General features: G+C 48.7%; 1 protein-coding gene and 2 non-coding genes across 3 annotated transcripts; all 3 read left to right on the top strand.

Moving 5' to 3' along the window:
* Positions 1–1267: 1267 nt before the first annotated feature.
* Positions 1268–1404, top strand: LOC114812654. The gene has a single exon (XR_003760305.1). It is a non-coding gene; the product is annotated as a small nucleolar RNA SNORA7 (small nucleolar RNA).
* An 11184-nt stretch (positions 1405–12588) lies between these two features.
* RPS17 (ribosomal protein S17) lies at positions 12589–18631 on the top strand. Its single transcript, XM_001509565.5, has 5 exons — positions 12589–12671; positions 13037–13188; positions 17362–17467; positions 18082–18147; positions 18505–18631. The coding sequence occupies exons 1-5, from the start codon at positions 12669–12671 to the stop codon at positions 18583–18585; spliced, it is 408 nt and encodes a 135-aa protein (XP_001509615.1). The 5' UTR covers positions 12589–12668; the 3' UTR covers positions 18586–18631.
* Positions 17055–17184, top strand: LOC114812526. Its single transcript, XR_003760177.1, has one exon. It is a non-coding gene; the product is annotated as a small nucleolar RNA SNORA71 (small nucleolar RNA).
* Positions 18632–21334: the final 2703 nt, after the last annotated feature.

A 21334-nucleotide genomic window follows, 5' to 3' on the forward strand; every position in this document is an offset into this window, starting at 1 on the left:
AAAGAGGTTGGGGGGGTGGGGCAAGAGGACCCAGGAGACTGTTTTCCAGCAGCTGCCCCATGTGTTCATACAATCATTCCCTGCAATCCCAGGACCTGAGAGGTGGAGTGAGGGGTATGGAATTGCCTCTAAATTCTATAGAAGGGACAACTGGGGTCCCAGAACTGGGGAGAGACCAGAGGAGCAGAGTGCTTTGCCCAGTTAGGGTACTCTTGGCTGTCAGTTCCTCACGGGCAGGGAATGTGTCTACCATCTCTTGTACTGTACGCTCCCAAGTGCTTAGTACAGTGCTCTGCACGCAGTAAGAGCTCAAATAGCATTGATTGAATCGCTCCATTCCCCATTCTCCCAGTCTGGCTGAGGCTGTGAGATTTTTCATTGTCCCGTCAACAGCAGCAGCTCCTACTCTGCCTGAGATGAAAATGTCCTAGATGCTGCTAGGAGGATGGTTCTCCCTGTTTCTGTGACAAGTGAAAGTCCCCGGCTCAAGGAATTGCCAGACTAGGTTGCTCCGGGAAATGGGCAGGGAAATGGGCGTGGAGAGGAGTGATCCAAGAATCATACCCTCCTTCCCTGCACCCACTCCACCTTGTAAAGATGGGGAAAGTAAAGCACAGAGGCAAGATAGAGTTAATGTGTCCAGAAACCCTGCAACCCCTCTCAGCCACTCTAGGAAGTAAAGGGCCTTGTACCCACCCTCTCATCTGGGTAGGACAGTTTAGAGAAAGGAAATGAGTGCCAAGAGACAAAAAAACTTTCCCTTAGTCAAAAAACGCACCACAGCCCATTTCCCTGAGTGCTGGTCCAGTGCTCTGAAATGTCAGCAAACAACCTCTCATGGTGCTAATTAAGGTAACTGTTCTGTCCTTCCCCCCCACCCTGATCTCCACTTTACCATCTGCACATGGTGGGGTTGCCCCAGCCCCTCTACCCAAGGGATTTTTTTGTGGCATTTGTTGAGTGCTTACTATGTGGCAGGCACTATACTAAGAACTGAGGTAGATAGCAGATAATCAAGTTGGCCACAGTCCCTGTACTCTTACATGGGGCTCATAGTCTCATAGGAGGCAAGTGTTGGTCTCCTGAGTGGTACTCTCCCAAGCGCTTAGTACAGTACACAGTAGTACACAATAAGTGTTCGGTAAATATGGTTGGTTGAATGAATGAATCACTGAGCGAATCTTCCCTGTTTGCTCAGTGGGAAAACCTAGAGGTTAGCAGTCTAGAGTCACCCACAGGTCATTATTGCACATGGATACTGGCCAAGGCCCTCTTAGGATTGTACCTGGAGAGTTTCCAGTACTCTACCAGTCTCGACTACAGGAGGGAGAATCAAGCAGAGGCATATCCATCCTGTTCCTAGCTTGGGAGGTGGCTAGCGAGTGGAAGCAATCTGCTACAAGTCAAAACTCGCCTGTGCTGGGCAGCAGTGGCATGGGAGAGAATCGAGGACGGAGACTCAAGTCTACTGCGTGGAAGGAGGCAATGGTAAACCGCTTCTCTATTTTGACCAAGAAAACTCTATGGATCCACTACCAGAATCATTGCAGATGGAGGTGGGACATTCTGGGAGAGATGTGTCCATGGAGTCGCTACGGATCGAGATGACTCAACAGCGTAAGACAAGAAGACCTGGCCAAGGTACCACCTTCCCAGGGCTGAGTTCCTCTCTCCCTTACTTTCAGCCTTAGAGCCAACCACTTAGGATGATGCCAGGGATGATACCCAAGGCCTCGGGTTGGGTGGTTACATAAGCTGTAACCAAAAAGACAGCAGTCAGCATTGCCCCATCCATCCCAGAATGCCCCATCCAGGGTCAGGTTCAGGTTTGCATGAGAAGGAACAAGAAATGTGAGCTGGGGTGTCATGGGAGAAATAAGCCAATGAAGGGTTTTGAGGCACTGGGAGATGTGAGCAGAACATGTTTGGAAAAATGGTCTGGGCAGCAAAGTATGGAATGATAAAGAAACTGAGGCAAGGGAGGTCAGCAAGGAGGCTGAGGTAGTAGTCAAGCCTGAATAAGACCCTAAACCCAAATAGCTGGAGACTGGGTTGGATGAAGAAGCAAGGGAGGACCCAGGGAAAGTTATAGAGGAGGAACTGATTGGCTAGGGGAGTGTGTACATGTACATATCCATTATTTAATTTATTTATATTAATGCAAGTCTCCCCCACTAGACTGTAAACTCTCTGTGGGCAGGGAATGTGTCTACCAACTCTTGTATTTACACACATACATATATGCATTGTACTTATGTGTATATATACATATATGTAAATTTATAGTAACATGTCTCCCTGTCTAGTCTGGAAACTCATGTGGGCAGAGAACTTGTCTACCAACTCTGCTATACTGTAATCTCCCAAACACTTATTACAGCATTCTGTACACAGTAAGTGTTTAATAAATATGATTGATTGATACAGCCCCAAGTGCTTAGTACAGAGCAAGTAGTATGGCGTAGTGGATAGCGTGGGAGTCAGAAGGTCATAGGTTCTATTCCGAACTCCTCCACCTGTCTGCTGTGTGACCTTGGGCAAGTCACCTCACTTCTCTGTGCCTCAGTTACCTTATCTGTAAAAAATCTGTGAGCCCCACATGGGAGAGGGACTGTGTCCAACTCGATTTGCTTGTACTCACTCCAGCACTTAGTCCAGTGCCTGAGATATAGTAAGCCCTTAACAAATTCCATTAGCATCTGCACACTGTAGGTGCTCAGTCAGTAGTCATTCAATCGATCAATTTTGTATTTATTGAGCGGTTACTATGTGCAGAGCACTCTACTAAGTGAGGGTAAAGTGTAACAGTCGGGAGACACCATTAATATAAATAAATGACAGGTATGTGCATAAATGCTGAGGGTAAGATAAAGGGCCCAAATCCACATGCCAGGGCAATGCAGAAGAGAGTGGGAAAAGAGGAAATGAGGGCTTAGTCAGGAAAGGCCTCCTGGAGCTGCGCTTTTAATAAGGCTGTGAAGTGGGGGAGAGTGATGGTCTGTCCGGATATGAAGCGGGAGGGTGTTCCAGGCCAGAGGCAGGATGTGGGCGCGGACGTGGGATTGCTTGCTCATCCTCTCTGCCTCAAAGAGAAATGTCCTGACCATTGGCATTAGGGTACTCCCTCATATCTCTCCACTCTCTTCCCCTACTACATGCCCACTCACTCTCTTCAATCCTCTCAAGCCAACCTACTCACTGTGCCTCGTTCTCGATTCTTCTTGCCTCTAACTCCTGATTCATACTTGCTTTCCTTCTTCCCTAGAACTCTCTCCCCCATCAAATTCACCCGTTCTTATCATCGTAGCCCTTCTGAAATGCTACCTCCTCCAAGATACCTTCCCGAATTAATTTTCTTCTCCCCAGGTCACATCTCAGGACTTTTGTACATACCGTTTTACAGTACTATTGGAGCATGTCTTCCTCCTGATTAGTAAATTATTTTATGTCTATCTTCCCCATCAGATTGTTAGACCCCTTTGTGGGCAAGGATCACGTCGTCTTCTATTATATTCTTGTGAACACTTAGTACTATGCCCTGTACACAGTAGACAATCAATACTATTGGTTGATTGATTGTCTCCAGATGACCTTGGATGAAACATCTCACCTTGGAGCTGAGTTTGTATATCTAGGAGGGGCGAGGAGGGAGTGATGATAATTGACCTGAGGAAATGCTGAAGGCAACTCAGCGTGGCCTAGTGGATGGAGCACAGGCCTGGGAGTCAAAAGGACCTGGGTTCTAATTCTGGCTCCACCGCTTGTCTGCTGCATGGGGCCAGTCACTTCACCTCTCTATGCCTCAGTTACCTCATCTATAAAATGGGAATTAAGACTGCGAGCCCGATGTGGGACATGGACTGTGTCCAACCTGATTAGCTTGTATCTACCATACATGTTGAGCAGTGCCTGGAACATAGTAAGCATTTTAGAAGTATCATTAAAAAAAAAAATCTTCAGGCTGTGGAGCCTAGGAAGAGAAAGAGATCCTGAGAAACAAGAGATTCCCCAGAGAAGGTTTCCTGATTTTATTGGTTTACTGGAATTTCCATGGGATTCAGGAGGCAGGGACACAGGGCCACTGATCCCTTGGCCTGTTTGCAGAAGCTTAAAGATGAGAGGAGAGAAGTGAGGGAGCTTCAGCAACAGTTTCAATTGACTCACAATTCCAGATCAAACCAGCTGGTTAACAGCCTCTCTCCCTAGAAACCTTCTTGGGTTCTCTGTCAGATGCTTTGGATGATAAGGGGTTCTTGAGGACCAATCAATCAATCATATTTATTGAGCACTTACTCTGAACAGGGCACTTTACTCAGCCCTTGGGAGAGTACTTCTGTGTCACCCTGCCTTGCTCCTTTTTCTCTTCCCCGCTCCGAGCCCCGTGGCCGTTGTGTATATATCTGCAATTTTATTTTTTTGTATTGATGTCTGTTTCCCCCTCTCTAGACCGTAAGCTCATTGTGGGCAGGGAATGTGTCTGTTCATTGTTGTTTTGTACTCTCCCAAGTGCTTAGTACAGTGCTCTGCACGCAGTAAGCGCTCAATAAATGCGATTGAATGAATGAATGAATAATTGAATAGGTAGCTAGGATCCCAGCCCTCAAGGACTTTACAATCTAGATGGAGCGACAGATACTAGTGGAAAGAGCCCGGACTTGGGAGTCAGAAGTCGTGAGTTCTAATCCCGGCTCCACTACTTGTCTGCTGTGTGACTTCAGGCAAGTCACTTAACTTCTCTATGCCTCAGTTGCCTCATCTATAAAATGGGGATTAACATTGTGAGCCCCAACTGGGACAACCTGATAACTTTGTAGCTCTCCCAGCATTTAGAACAGTGCTTGGCACATAGTAAGCGCTTAAATGCCATCATTATTATAGAGAAGCAGCGTCGCTCAGTGGAAAGAGCCCGGGCTGGGGAGTCAGAGAACTCACGGGTTCAAATCCCATCTCTGCCACTTGTCAGCTGTGTGCCTTGGGGTAAGTCACTTAAATTCTCTGTGCCTCAGTTACCTCATCTTTAAAATGGGGATTAGGACTGTGAGCCCCATGTGGGACAACCTGACCACCTGTATCCTCCCCAGCGCTTAGAACAGTGCTTTGCACATAGTAAGCGCTTATCAAATGCCAATATTATTATATACTAAAGTAAAACAGAAAGCAACTGAGATTAGGGATATGTATCTAAGTACTGTGGGGGTGGGGTTAGGTTCAAAGTGCTTAGAGGATAAGGACTGGCATGCGAAGGTAATGAAGAAAGAAAAATACTCCCTCTGCCATCCCCCCTTTACCTCTCCGCAGCTAATGCCTCATTTTCCCCTTTTCCCTCTGCTCCTCCACCTCTCCCTTCCCATCCCCACAGCACTGTACTTGTCCGCTCAACTGTATATATTTTCGTTACCCTATTTATTTTGTTAATGAATTGTACATCGCCTTGATTCTATTTAGTTGCCATTGTTTTTACGAGATGTTCTTCCCCTTGACGCTGTTCAGTGCCATTGTTCTTGTCTGTCCGTCTCCCCCGATTAGACCGTAAGCCCGTCAAACGGCAGGGACTGTCTCTATCTGTTGCCGACTTGTTCATCCCAAGCGCTTAGTACAGTGCTCTGCACATAGTAAGCGCTCAATAAATACTATTGAATGAATGAATGAATGAAAAAATAGGGCAGGGAGGTGAGAGATTAGTCAGGGATAGCTTCCTGGAGGAGAGGTTATTTTAATAGGGTTTTAAAGATGGAGTGGTGGTCTGTTGGCTGTGAAGTAGGAAAGAGTTCCTGGCAAGAGGGAGGATGTAAATAAGGGTTCGAAGGCGAGAGAGATCAGAGTGAGACACAGGAAGTAGACGTATGTTAGAGGAGCGAAGCATGCTGGCTAGGTTGAAATGGAGAAAGCGAGGATGGGTTGGGGAAGAGATTGATAATCACTGAGTTGCAGCAAAGGAAGTTGGGAATTGGTCTGAATCCTGGGCTGAGCTTAACCTTCTTGCCCTCCCCATGTACTTTCTCACCCCACTGCCCCAGGAGGGAAGAGACATGATAAGGGTAATGAAATAGGGAAGGGGACAATAGAGAAGCAGGGTGCTTAGTGAGTAGAGCACGTGCCTGGGAGTCAGAGGACCTGGGTTCAAATTCCGGCTCTGCCACTTGTCAGCTGTGTGACCTTGGGAAAGTCACTTAACTTTTCCCTAACTCCGTTCCCTCATCTATAAAATGGGGATTAAGACTGTGAGCCCCATGTGGGACAGGAGCTGTGTCCAACCTGATTTAGTTTGCATCTTCCTCAGCACCTAGAACAGTCCTTGACACACAGTGTACATTTAACAAATACTATTATTATTATTGTTAATAGCAACAATAATAGTTGTGGTATTTGTTAAGCATTTACAATGTTCCAAGCACTGTACTAATCACTGGGGTGATACAAGCAAATCAGGTTAGACATAATCCCTGTGAGCCCCATGTGGGACATGGACTGTCTAATGTGACTGACTTTTATCTACCCCAGTGCTTAGAACACTACCTGGCACATAGCGCTTTACAAATGCCATTTTTAAAACATTGTTTCTATTCTATGTTCCCCCAACCCCCAGGACTGTACTCTGCACCCAGTAGAGTTTCCAGAAAAACTGATGAATCAACAAATCAATCAATGGTATTTATTGCGCACTTAGTATGTGCAGAGCACTGTACTAAGCACTCGGGAGAGTACAGTACAATAGAGTTGGTAGACGTGTTCCCTGCCCATAACGAACGTACAGTCTAGAGGGGGAGACAGATAACAATGATGGTGGGCTAAAAGCAGCTCAACCAGTTTTAGGGCTGATGCTATCCACCTCAAGACAGGGAAAAGTGGAGTTGCAGTGAGGGGAGGAGAGAAGGAATATTTATCCACTGGAAGCTGAATCTCACACTCATCCTTTCCCCCGAATTACCACGTCCCCAATCCTGTACGCATGTATACACTCTGTCTCCGTCTCTGTCTTCCCCGCCCCATCTACCAGAGGGTAGCTTCCCTCTTCCCCCCTCTCCCTCTATCCTCCAGCCAGAATAGAGAGTCCTGCTTGCTGGCTGACCTGAGACAGATAGGAAAATGCATTCCTTTCTTTATTCAGTCGTATTTATTGAGCGCTTACTGTGTGCAAGTGCTTGGCAGAATACAATAAACCAGACATATTCCCTGCCTATAAAGAGCATACAATTTAGAGGGAAAGATAGACTGTAATATGAATAAATAAATTACAGATATGTACATAAATGCTGAGGGGCTGGGAGCGGGGATGAAAAAAGGGAGCAAGTCTGGGCGACGTAAAAGGGAGTGGGAGAAGAGGAAAGGAGGGCTTAGTGAGGGAAGGCCTCTTGGAGAAGATGTGCCTTCATTAAGGCTTTGAAGAGGAGGAAAGTAATTGTCTGTCAGATATGAGGAAGGAGGGTGTTCCAGGCCAGAGGCAGGACGTGGGCGAGAGGTTGGTGGTGAGAGTGATGAGATTGAGAAGGTTAGCAGTTGAGGCCCAGGAGTCAGAATGAGCTGGGCAGTCTGGGCCTGGCCATGGAAGAGGGTGGAGCCTTCCCAGCTTCTGGGCAGCTCCCCTCCCCTGTCCCACCGCCCCCAACCCAGATCAAGAAACTTCTTCAGGGACTACCCCCTGGGTAATAATAATAATTATATTTGTTAAGCACTGGGATAGATATAGGATAATCAGGTTGTCCCTTGTGGGATTCACACTTTTAATCCCCATTTTACAAATGAGGTAACTGAAGCCCAGTGAAGTGACTTGCCCAAGGTCACACAGCAGAGAAGTGGCGGAGTCGGGATTAGAACCCTTGTCCTCTGACTCCCAAGCCTGCACTCTTTCCACTAAACCATGCCGCTTCCCTACCCTGGGTCTGCTCTGAGCCTTCAAACTTCACCAGCTCCCCCAGGAACCATCTGCTCCAGCTCCAGCACTCCCAGATGGGGAAAACTTCCCAGGGGAAAGAGCAAGGGACAGCAAGTCTGGAAGAGCCGGGGTCACCAGCTGCCCAGTGAGAGGGGGAGTGGAACCAATGAGCTTAAACCTCACCCCGGTGCCTGGGGAGCTAAGGGAAAGCCAGGGCAATAAATGGGCTCGTGTGGCCTCCCATAGCCTGGGCCTGGGAGCCAGAAGACCTGGGCAAGTCACCTTGCTTCTCCGTGCCTCAGTTCCCTCATCTACAAAATGGGGATTCAATACCCGTTATTCCTCCTACTTAGACTGTGAGCCCCGAGTGGGACCCGATGATCTTCAATCTCCCCCAGCTCTTAGTACAGTGTTTGACAGTACAGTGTTTGACACAGAGTAAGCACTTAACAAATACCGCAGCTATTATCATCATTTTATTATCCAGCGTCTACGACCACGTTTCCTCTCATTTCTCCAGGGGCCTCCATTGGCAGCAGAAATGGCAAGGATAAGGGTTGCTAGGAAGCCAGGTGGCAACCAGCCCGTGTTTGGGTGGACTTCCCCACCTGGGGTTTCTGCTGCTTTCTTTTCCTGAGGGGCCTGGAGCGGATAAGGCCAAGGGGACGTCCCTGTAAGGACAGTGAGCTGAACCAAAAAACTCTGTCACTGGGATGTGGGCCGACTCCCCGACACACCAACTAACCCTCAACTCTGGACTGCTGTTCTGCCCTTTCTGGTGATCACAGAGAGAACTTGCTTCTACCAGAGGAAGGTGATTCATTCATTCAATCGTACTTATTGAGCGCTTACTCTGTGCAAAGCACTGTTTTACGCCTCGGGACCATACAGTAGAACATTAGACACATTCCTGCCCAAAATGAGCTCACGGTCTAGAGGGGGAGATAGACATTAATAAAAATAAATAAATTACGGATATATTTGTCGCATTTATTGAGCGCTTACTGTTTGCAAAGCACTGTACTAAGTGCGTGGGAGAGCACAATATTGCATCAAACACATTCCCTGCCCACAATGAGCTCACAGTCTAGAGGGGGAGACACACATTAAGATAAATAAATTACAGATATATTTATTTATCGTATTTATTGAGTGCTTACTGTGCACAAAGCACTATAATAATAATAATAAAAATGCTGGTATTTGTTAAGCACTTACTATGTGAAGAGCACTGTTCTAAGCACTGGGGTAGATACAGGGTAATCAGGTTGTCCCACATGAGGCTCACAGTCTTAATCCCCGTTTTACAGATGCGGTAACTGAGGCACAGAGAAGTGAAGTGACTCGAACACATGACCTCTGACTCCCAAGCCTGTGCTCTTTCCACTGAGCCACGCTGCTTCTCTATACTAAGCGCTTGTGAGCATACAGTAGAACAACAGATGCATTCCTGCCCACAACAAGCTCACAATCTAGAGGGGGAGACAGGCATTAATGTAAATAAATAAATTACAGATATATTTATCGTATTTATTGAGCGCTCACAGTCAAAAGGGGGAGACAGACCTCTAAAAATAAATAAATTACAGATATATTTATTTGTCGTATTTATTGAGCACTTACTGTGTGCAAAACAGTGTACTAAGCGCTTGGGCAAGTACAGTATAGCATCAAGCACATTCCCTGCCCACAGTGAGCTCACAGTCTAGAGGGAGAGACAGACATTAAATAAATAAATAAATTACAGATATATACATATGTGCCATGGGAGGAGGGATCAGTGAAGGAGCTAGTAAGAGCGGCTTAGAAGGGAGTGGGAGGAGAGGAGGACTTAGTCAGGGAAGGCTTCTTGGAGGAGATGTGCCTTCAATAAGGTTTTGAAGTAATAATAATAATAATGTTGGTATTTGTTAAGCACTTACTATGTGCAGAGCACTGTTCTAAGCACTGGGGTAGGTACAGGGTAATCAGGTTGTTCCACGTGAGGCTCACAGTTAATCCCCATTTTACAGATGAGGGAACTGAGGCACAGAGAAGTTAAGTGACTTGCCCAAGGTCACCCAGCTGACAAGTGGCAGAGCCGGGATTCGTGTGGCAGAGCCGGGATTCGTCTGTCTGATATGAGGAGGGAGGATGTTCCAGGCCAGAGGTAGGATGTGGGCGAGATAGACGAGATCGAGGTACAGTGAGAAGGTTGGCATTAGAGGAACGAAATGTGCAGATTGGGTTGTAGTAGGAGAGTAGCAAGGTGAGGTAGGAGGGGGCAAGCTGATGAAATGCTTTAAAACCAAAGGTCGGAGGGGCAGAACCCCGGTGGGTTGGTGCGGGGCCGGGGTGGGTAGTGGCGTGCGACTTCAGCAAGGCCTCTGGCAACTGAAAGGAAAACCCAGAGGAAATAAGGTGTAAACCAGAGAGGTAGGTGAGGAGGGGAGGAGGAGTTTGGGAAAAGGGACCCACCTTTAGGACTCTGGGCTTCTATTTCCTTCTCTGACACTGGAAGATCGAAAAAGATCATTTGCCCCCTCCACAATCTCCCTTTTGCCAACTGTGCAGGTCCTCGTAACCTGACCAATACTCGAGGGGTGAGGGGCTGACGGACACCCACCAAGCACTGCGAGGGCGGGGGTGTGTGCTAGCCTGACTTGCCAGGAACCACTGTTACAATTCTGCCCATTTTACAGATGGTGAAAGCTGAGGCCCAAAGGCAGGAAAGCCCTTTCCTTAAGGTGCCTAGTAGAGACTTGTCCACCACTTGTCTGCTGTGTGACCTTGGGCATGTCATTTCACTTCTCTGGGCCTCAGTTACCTCATCTGGAAAATGGGGATTGAGACTGTGAGCCCCACATGGGACAGGGACTGTATCCAGCCCGATTTGCTTGCATCCACCCCAGCGCTTAGTACAGTGTCTGGCACATAGTAAGTACTTAAATACCATTATTATTATTTAATTGTATTTATTTATATTATTGCCCCTCTAGACTGTAAGCTTGTTGTGGGCAGGGAATGGATCTGTTATATTGTACTTTCCCAAGTGTTTAGAACAGTGCTGTGCACACAGTAAGTGCTCAATAAATATAATTGAATAGGAAACCAGGAGCAATCCCAGGGGCCTGCATTTTTTCCCAGGTTTTCTCAATTTTCTCTTCTGCACAGAACAATGGCTAAAGTGTCACTGCCCCTATGTCTGTGTATTGAACTCTCCCAAGCGTTTAGTACAGTTCTCTGCACACAGTAAGTGCTCAGTAAATACAGTTGATTTATTTGTTGATTGATTGGCTTGAGCCACTCTAACAACACCCCTTCTGAGGGCGAGAAAGGTTATTGAACGCAGAACTCATTAAGGGCAAGAAACGTGACTGCTAATTCTGGATATTTTACTTTCCCAAGCACTTAGTACATTGTTCTGCACATAGTAACCGCTCAATAAATGCAATTGAATGGATGAAAGAAAGAGCACAGGTTTGGGAGCCAGAGGTGGTGGGTTCTAATCCCAATTCTGCCACCTGTCAGCTGTATGAATTTGGACAAGTCACTTCACTTCTCTGGGCCTCAGTGACCTCATCTGGAAAATGGGGATGAAGACTGTGAGCCCCACATGGGGCAACCTAATTACCTTGTATCTATCCCAGCGCATGGAACAGTGCTTGGCACATAGTAAGCGCTTGACAAATACCATCATTGAGAAGCAGCATGGCTCAGTGGAAAGAGCCCGGGCTTGGGAGTCAGAGGTCATGGGTTCTAATCCCGGCTCTGCCACTGATCAGCTGTGTGACTTTGGGCCAGTCACTTCACTTCTCTGTGCCTCAGTGACCTCACCTGGAAAATGGGGATTAAAACTGTGAGCCCCAGGTGGGACAACCTCATCACTTTGTATCCTCCTCCCCCCAGCGCTCCTTGATTCTAACATCCCCTTGATTCTATTTGCTCTGCCACTTGTCAGCTGTGTGACTGTGGGCAAGTCACTTAACTTCTCCGTGCCTCAGTTACCTCATCTGTAAAATGGGGATTAAAAAACTGTGAGCCCCACGTGGGACAACCTGATCACCCTGTATCTACCCCAGCGCTTAGAACAGTGCTCTGCACATAGTAAACGCTTAACAAATACCAACTTTATTATTATTGTTATTTATTGCTATTTTTTGTCTGTCTCCCCCAATTAGACTGTAAGCCCGTCAATGGGCAGGGACTGTCTCTGTTGCCGATTTGTACATTCCAAGCGCTTAGTACAGTGCTTTGCACATAGTAAGCACTCAATAAATACTATTGAATGAATGAACAGTGCTTTGCACATAGTAAGCGCTGAACAAATGCCATCATTATCATCAGCGTGGCTCAGTGGAAAGAGCACGGGCTTTGGAGTCAGGAGTCAGGAGTTCGAATCCCAGCTCTGCCACTTGTCAGCTGGGTGACTGTGGGCAAGTCACTTCACCTCTCTGGGCCTCGGTGACCTCATCTGTAAAATGGGGATGAAGACTGTGAGCCCCACGTGGGACAACCTGATTCCCCTGTGTCTACCCCAGCGCTTAGAACAGTGCTCTGCACATAATAAGCGCTTAGCAAATACCAACATTATTATTGTTATTATTATTATCATCACCATGACTGATTGAAGGGGGGCGCCCCTGGCCTTCACGACGACGGCCGCTGCGCTTCCCCTCCTGTCCGCCGAGGGCCGCTGTGGTGCCGCTGCCCTAACTAGGCGCCTCCGGGCCGGGCGGAAGCGACGCTCTTGCCCCCGCTTTATAGCTCTTTTCCCGGCATCCTTTGCTCTCTTCTGCCCGCCGCCGCCGCCAACATGGTGAGTCTTCCCCCCCCTCGGCCCGTCTCTTCTGCCATCCGCCTCCATCCGCTCTTCTCCGCGGCCGGGCCGGGCCGCAGATGGCCTCGGGGTCCACTGCCACCTCCGTTCTCCCTGTTTCCGCCCCGGATGGCGCGGCGGGGTCCCTCGGCCCGGGGAGAGGGTCCTGCGGGACCGAGAGGAGATCCCGATCCAAAACGGGATGGGGATGGAAGGGGCCGGGAATACCGGGATGACCCGAAACCCGGTCCGATTCGATCGGGAGCGAGGCCGGTGTTGGTCGCCTTCCTGGAGGGGATGGCGGAGGAGCCCCCCCGGGCTGGGGGAGGGGACAGGACCGGTCGCTAACCCCTCCCCGTCCCCAGGGTCGTGTCCGGACCAAAACGGTGAAGAAGGCCGCGCGGGTCATCATCGAAAAGTACTACACTCGCCTGGGCAACGACTTCCACACCAACAAGCGCGTGTGTGAGGAAATCGCCATCATCCCCAGCAAAAAACTACGCAACAAGATCGCGGGGTGAGCCCGGGGGGAGCCGGGGAGGGTGGGGGACCCCCCCAAAGCTAAGCAGGTGTGTTGGGGGGAGAGGGTTTATGAAGAATAATAATAACGTTGGTATTTGTTAAGCGCTTACTCTGTGCAGAGCACTGTTCTACAGGGTCATCAGGTTGTCCCACGTAAGGCTCCCAGTCTTCATCCCCATTTTAATAGCATTGGTATTTAAGTGCTGACTATGTGCAGAGCACTGTTCTAAGCTACGGGGTCATCAGGTTGTCCCACGTGATGCTCACAGTCTTCTTCCCCATTTTAGTAACATTGGTATATGTTAAGCGCTTACTATGTGCAGAGCACTGTTCTAAACTACAGGGTCATCAGGTTGTCCCACGTGAGGCTCCCAGTCTTCATCCCCATTTTAATAACATTGGTATTTGTTAAGCGCTTACTATGTGCAGAGCACTGTCCCAAGCCCTGGGGTAGCTACAGGGTCATCAGGTTGTCCCACGTGAGGCTCCCAGTCTTCATCCCCATTTTATTAGCATTGGTATTTGTTAAGCACTTACTATGTGCAGAGCTCTGTTCTAAACTACAGGGTCATCAGGTTGTCCCACGAGAGGCTCCCAGTCTTCATCCCCATTTTAATACCATTGGATTTAAGTGCTTACTATGTGCAGAGCACTGTTCTAAGCTGCGGGGTCATCAGGTTGTACCACGTGACGCTCACAGTCTTCATCCCCATTTTAGTAACATTGGTATATGTTAAGTGCTTACTATGTGCAGAACACTGTTCTAAACTACAGGGTCATCAGGTTGTCCCACGAGAGGCTCCCAGTCTTCATCCCCATTTTAATAACATTGGTATTTGTTAAGCGCTGACTATGTGCAGAGCACTGCTCTAAGAGCTGGGGGAGATACAGGGTCATCAGGTTGTCCCACGTGAGGCTCACAGTCTTCATCCCCATTTTAGTAACATTGGTATTTGTTAAGCGCTTATTATGTGCAGAGCACTGTTCTAAGCTACCGGGTCATCAGGTTGTCCCACGTGAGGCTCACAGTCTTCATCCCCATTTTAATAACATTGGTATTTGTTAAGCGCTGACTCTGTGCAGAGCACTGTTCTAAGCTACAGGGTCGTCAGGTTGTCCCACGTGGGGCTCCCAGTCTTCATTCCCATTTTAGTAACATTGGTATTTGTTAAGCGCTTACTATGTGCAGAGCACTGTCCCAAGAGCTGGGGTAGCTACAGGGTCATCAGGTTGTCCCACATGAGGCTCACAGTCTTCATCCCCATTTTCAAGATGAGGTCACTGAGGCCCAGAGAAGTGACTGGCCTACTGTCACACAGCTGACAAGTGGCAGGGCCGGGTTGTGAACCCATGACCTCTGACTCCCCAGTCCAGGCTCTCTCCACCAAGCCACGGTTTAGCAGAGGGAGATTACGACCGCTGACCCTGAGAAGCGATGTGGCCTAATGGAGAGTGCTCTGCACATAGTATTAATTGGTATTTGTTTGTTATGCGCTTACTATGTGCCGAGCACTGTTCTAAGCGCTGGGGTAGACATAGGGGAATCAGGTTGTCCCACGTGGGGCTCACAGTCTTAATCCCCATTTTACAGATGAGGTAACTGAGGCACCGAGAAGTGAAGTGACTTGCCCAGAGTCACACAGCTGACAAGTGGCGGAGCTGGGATTTGAACTCATGACCTCTGACTCCAAAGCCCGTGCTCTTTCCACTGAGCCACGCTGCTTCTCTAGTAGAGCGAAGCAGCGTGGCTCGGTGGAAAGAGCTCGGGCTTGGGAGTCAGCAGTCATGGGTTCGAGTCCTGACTCCGCCACTTGTCAGCTGTGTGATTAAGAGCAAGTCGCTTCACGTCTCTGGGCCTCAGTTACCTCATTTGTAAAATAGGGATTAACCGTGAGCCTCACCTGGGTCAACCTGCTTACCCTGTATCTACCCCAGCACTTAGAACAGTGCTCTGCACATAGTAAGTGCTGAACAAATACCAACATTATTATTCATCCCCATTTTACAGATGAGGTCACTGAGGCCCACAGAAGTCAAGTGACTTGCCCATAGTCACACAGCTGACAAGTGGCAGAGCCGGAATTCGAACCCATGACCTCTGACTCCCAAGCCTGGGCTCTTTCCACTGAGCCACAGTTTAGCAGAGGGAGATTACGACTGCTGACCCTGAGAAGCGATGTGGCCTAATGGAGAGTGCTCTGTACATAGTAAGTGCTCAGTAAATCCTATTGAATGGTCTAGAAGTCAGAAGACCTGGGTTCTAATGCCGGCCCCACCTCTTCCATGCTGTGAGTCTTTGCGGTGCCTCCGTTTTCCCCGTCTGTAAAATGGGGATCGACTCTCTCTGCCCTCCCATAGACTGAGCTCTGTGTAGGTCAGCTCTTGTCCTGATTGTGGTGGATCGAGGGCTTAGAGAAGCAGCGTGGCTCAGTGGAAAGAGCCTGGGCTTGAGAGTCAGAGGTCATGGGTTCTAATCCCGGCTCTGCCGTTTGTCAGCTCTATTGTCTGTGTATTGTACTCTCCCAAGCGCTCAGTTCTGTGCACACAGCAAGCGCTCAGGTAGTGGGTTCTAATGCGGCTTTGCCCCCTGTCAGCCATGTGACCTTGGACAAGTCACTTTACGTCCTCTGTGCCTCAGTTATCTCATCTGTAAAATGGGGGTGAAGACTGTGAGACGTGGGGCAGCCTGATTACCATGTATCTACCCAGCGCCTAGAACAGTGTAAGCGCTTAACAAATACCAACATTATTATTATTAATATGGTGTTTGGCATATAGTAGGCACCCAAGTGCCCCTAGTATTATTAATGTGTATCATCCCAGCACTTACTGAGCACTTAAATACCATTCCCATTCGGTCATATTTGTTGAGTGCTTACTGTGTACGGAGGACTGTACTAAGCGCTTGGGAGAACAGACCCATTCCTGCCCACAACGAGCTCATAGTCTGTTGTCGTTATTTTGGCCGTCGGGGGTGGACAGGACCAGTCGTAGGCCATGTGGTATAGTGGAAAGAGTATTGGACCAATAGTCAGGAGATACCGACCTTGCCGGTTTGACCTTGGGCATGTCACTTAGCTTCTGGGCTTTTTTTTCCCTCCTGCAAAATAGGGGTGTGATGCTTAATCTTATCTCCCAGATTACAGGAAGGGCAGGGACTTAGAGTGATGGAAAGAGGCTCATAAATGAAGGCACATTGAGTCTCCTCTTTTCTAATTCTGATCCTTTGCATTTGGTGAGATTTAAGTCCCATCTCTGGGCCCCAAAATGGGTATAAGGTGTGTGAACAGACCTGTACCCTTGTGCTGAAATTGATTGTCTTTGGGTTGGGCCCCAGGGAAAACTATATGGCATCTCAAAAGTTGGTTCCAATACCCCAGCTCTTGTTCTGCACATAATAATTGCATTTGTTAAGCATTTACTATGTGCCAGGCATTGTACTAAGCATTGGGTAGCAAAACGGGTTGTTTGGGCTCACATCCGTTTTACAGATGGGGAACTGAGGCCCAGAAAAGTTAAGTGACTGGCTGTGGGTCACACTGCGGCCAAGTAGCGGGCCTGGGTTTAGAACACAGGTCCTTCAGATTTCCAGGCCCTTGCTCATCCATTCCATCACAGTCTCTGCCCTATCGACTTTTTAGTCAGAAGTTGGAGTGGCAGACCTAATGGGGAAGGAGCACAGGCCTGGGAGTCAGGATCTGGGTTCTAATCGTCCGACCTCCATTAAACTGCCTGGCATAAGTAAACACTTTACAGATGTATTGTTATTATTGTCGGTCTTGTTATTTAACTGGGCTTTCTGGTAGCGTGGATTTATTCCCTGCTTCCTTTAAGAAATTCCACCCTCAACTCCCTTTCCACACCTGCATTCGAAAGTGATTATGGTATTCTGTGACCTGGTCATTGATAGTGCAGGGAGAGAAACTTAAGAAAGTTTTTCCCGTGTTTGGAGGGTCCACCTGTCCCATCCAAACCCTGTAACTTTCTAACATTTGCCGGCTTCTCCCTCCAAAGCCTGTTTCCCGTCGGGTGGGGACGGCACTTCCTGTGGGATCCAAAGTCCCGCGACTGATGAGATGGGTGATTTTTGTGGAACGGCGCTTGGGTTTTGACTGGATAACTGACCGGGTGAGCTGGTCTCTGATGCTCGAGCTCTGGTCCCCTGCAGGTATGTCACCCATCTAATGAAGCGTATTCAGAGAGGTCCCGTGCGAGGCATCTCCATCAAACTGCAGGAGGAGGAGAGAGAGCGGAGGGATAACTACGTCCCGGAGGTGAGCTCCCTGGTCCCACCTTTTCTCCTTTGGGTGGGCTGGCTTGACGATTCACACAAGCTGAGTTGAGGAGCCTTGTCGATTGGCACCTTGAAAACCTTTGGTGTTCGGTGACTGGCGCCCGTGAGGTGGGAAACCACAGAACCGAGATGGGCGTTGGGAGCAGTTGGAACCGCCGGTGGCCAGCGTTGATCAGAGCTACCCATTGATTTGCCACACCAGCCAAGGCACCTCTGTTGAGTTTATTTTTGTTACCCCATTGGGTGAATCTGAGGGGATCAATAATTAAAGTTGAGGCAGAGAGCCTGCTTGCTGGGCCTCCTCTAGAGTGCAGACCTGAGTTATAATCCTGGCTCTGCCACTTGTCTTCTGGGAGTCTTTGGGCAAGTCACTTGGACTCCTATGCCTCAGTTCCCTCATCTGTAAAATGGGGCAAACCTGAGAGCGAGGAGCAGAATCAAAAGGCTACAGTTAGCGGTTTGGACTAAGTGTGACGGAGAGCCCGTTTTCATCTGATAACACGGGATCAGTCAGGCTTGTGGGAACTGAAACTCTTTTCAGTGGGCAAGGAGAGTTTTTGCAGGCTCCTCCCTTACCCTGTTTGCTCCCTCTAGGTCTCTGCCCTGGACCAGGAGATTATTGAAGTAGATCCTGATACCAAGGAGATGCTGAAGCTGCTGGTAAGTGTGGGCTGGATTTCTCCGTCTCCTGGGAGCTGGGTGGGTTTGATGCCCTAGTTTGGGAATTCATAGCCAGAGCTGGGCCTGACCCCGTGCTGCCACTCAAAGGGACTTGTCTGTTGCAGACAGAAGGAGGTCACACAACTTTGTAGTTGTGTTTGTGAGGGAGCCAAGTAACGTGTTCGGGTTTAGATGTCGACAGCCTAGTTGCAGGGGAGCCCCGGGGTCCTTACCGTTGGTGACGACTGGCAAGTGGGCTGTGGACTGTCGGGGTGGAGGAGGTCCTTAGCTGATTCTGCTTGTAGCCGAGGCCTGTGTGATGCTGTGTGTCTCACCCAAAAAATTCCCTTGTTCCAGGACTTCGGCAGTCTGTCCAACCTGCAGGTCACCCAGCCCACAGTGGGGATGAACTTCAAAACACCAAGAGGAGCCGTCTAAGTCTATCTGTGCTGTATTCTTTTCCAATAAACCTGGAAAACCCAAATTGCTGTCTTCAGGGAGTCGCCTTTGGCTTGCTACCATGTGGGCGAGTGTGGGGGCACTAAAATACAAAACTCTGCCCTTCTGGAATTGCCATTCCAGGCGCTTTGCTATGAGTGGGCAGGGCAGCTGAGCATCCAACAGCAGAAACCTTGGGTTGGCACTTCCTAAGAGCCCGTTACCGTGTGCCAGTTGAACGCTGGGTGGCCTTGCTTCCCGGCCATCTATCCTGACTCTGCCAGGATCGAGTTTGCTCTGGCGAGGGCCTCGGGGGTGCTCCCTGTGCCTGGCCAGAAGGCATACACGGGCCTGATGTGAGATGGTAGAACAAGGCCTAAAATTGTACTCTCAAGGGCTTAGTACAGTTCTCTGCTGACGGGGAAGCGCTCAGTGAACCCCACTGCTCCATTCTTGGGCTGCAAAGTCCTGGTCTCGTGGCAGTTTTGAGTACTGCAGGTGCACCTCGGAGCCGTATTCCCAAATTTAGGTAGGCAAGACAGTTAAAGATTGTGAAGAGGTTCCTTGGCTTTTTTTTTTTATGGTATCTGTCAAGCCCTTACTACACACCAGTCATTATTCTAAGTGATTTAGATACAAAATAATAAGGTTGGGTGCAGTCTGTGTCCCACATTGAACTCACAATCCTAATCCTCAATTTACAGATGAGGCACTGAGGCACAGGAGTGAAGTGACTTACCTATGGCCACAGAGCAAATAAATGTTGGAGCCAGCTTTAAAACCCAGATCCTTCTGACTCTCGGGCCCATGCTCTATCCACCGACCTGGACTGCTTTTCCATTCTGCAGTATTGAGTGCTTACTATGCAGAGCACTGTACTAAGTGCTTAGAGTTCCCTGCCTACAACCCTTAAGCATGCTGTTGCATTTTCTTGACTTTGGGCGTGTAACTCTGTGCCGCCTGTTAAAGCGTCATCCAAGTCAAGCTGGTGGAAAGATCCCCCTCTACCTCCCTTGGTGACCTTTCAGCTCCTGACAACCATTCATTCATTCAATCGTATTTATTGAGCACTTAGTGTTTGCCAAGCACTGTACTAAGGTGAAGGTGGGGAGAGTAAATCATCTGTCAGATCTGAAGGTGAAGGGAGTTTCAGAAGCAGGATGTGGGTGAGGAGTAAGCGGTGAGATAAGTTCAAGATAGAGTGAGATGGCATTAGAGAAACTTGAGGTACAGAATGACAGAAGGGACGGTTCTGAACCTTATGAGGTTCCGGGGGGTGGAGAGGATGTGACAAGTCAAAGTGAGGGCCAAGTAGCCCTCTAAGCAGTCTGTGCGGGGAGCATGAGAAGGTGGGCAACATTCATTCAATCGTATTGAGCACCTCCTGTGTGCAGAGCACTCTATTAAGCACTTCGGAAAGTATGTTATAACATTACACAGTGACATCTGCCCACAACAAGCTAACAGTCATGCCCCCAGGCCTGGAGCATCCTGAATCCTGCCCTTGAAATCTCTCATCTCCCTGTTAGCGTGTAAGCCCCTCATGGACCGAGAATGTGCCCTTTAGTTGGACTGCACTTCGCAAGACCCTAATAAAGTGCATAGCACCCAAAGGGTGCTTAACAAATATTACTGGTGCTCTTCAACCTAGTGCTCAGATTTGGCCCCGGGCCTTCTCCACTACGAGGTTTCTTCTTTGTCCTGCTTGGAACCACGACATGCTTGGTGTCAGTGTCCAGCATGGCCATGATGCCCCGGTAAATGGCTGGAGGGTGGGTACTAGGAAGACCCAACACAGAACTGGGCTGGTCTCTGTCCCTATAGTCTTGCCATCTTGATCTGTGACACTGGGAGAAGCCAGGGCCATGAGTCCCTCATATTGGAGGGCAAATTCAACTCCTCGGCAGCCCTTCCTGCATTGAAATGGCCTATTTCTCTCCCTGTCTGTGCAGCCTGGCCTAGTGGAAAGAGCACGGGTTTGGGAGTCAGAGGATCTAACAATAATTATGGTACTTATTAACCACTTACTATGTGCTAGTATCTGTAAAAAGTGCTGGGGTGGATAAAGCAAATAGGGTTGGACCCAGTCTCTGTCCCGAGTGGGCTCACAGTCTTCAATCTCCATTTTACAGACGAAGGAACTGAGGCACAGTGAAGTGACTGGCCCAAGGTCACACAGCAGACAAGTGGCAGAGCTGGGATTAGAACCCTTCACCTGACCCCACGCCCATGCTCTATCCTAGCACAAAGTAAGCACGTAGCAAATACCAAAATATGTGCTCAGGGTGGCAGGGGGTGATGACTTGCTGTGTCTATTTTTTGTTGTATTGTACTTTCCCAAGCACATATACAGTGCTGTGCACACAGTAAGCGCTCAATAAATAAGAGCGTGGCTCAGTGGAAAGACCACGGGCTTCGGAGTCAGAGGTCATGAGTTATAATCCCGGCTCCGCCACCTGTCAGCCGTGTGACTTGGGGCAAGGCACTTAACTTCTCGGTGCCTCAGTTATCTCATCTGTAAAATGGAGATTAAGAGCCTCACGTGGGACAACCTGATTATCCTGTATCTACCCCAGCGCTTAAAACTGTGCTCGGCACAAAGTAAGCGCTTAACAAATATCAACATTATTATTATTATTATTAACAGATGAATGAATGAATGAATGAATGAATGAATGAATTAATGAATGAATGAATGAAAGCTCAGCCATTGGCCTTTTGACGGCATCCTCCGATGCTGTCCACTAGA

This window comes from Ornithorhynchus anatinus, chromosome 5 (genome assembly GCF_004115215.2).
Source record: "Ornithorhynchus anatinus isolate Pmale09 chromosome 5, mOrnAna1.pri.v4, whole genome shotgun sequence".
Classification (NCBI taxonomy): domain Eukaryota; kingdom Metazoa; phylum Chordata; class Mammalia; order Monotremata; family Ornithorhynchidae; genus Ornithorhynchus; species Ornithorhynchus anatinus.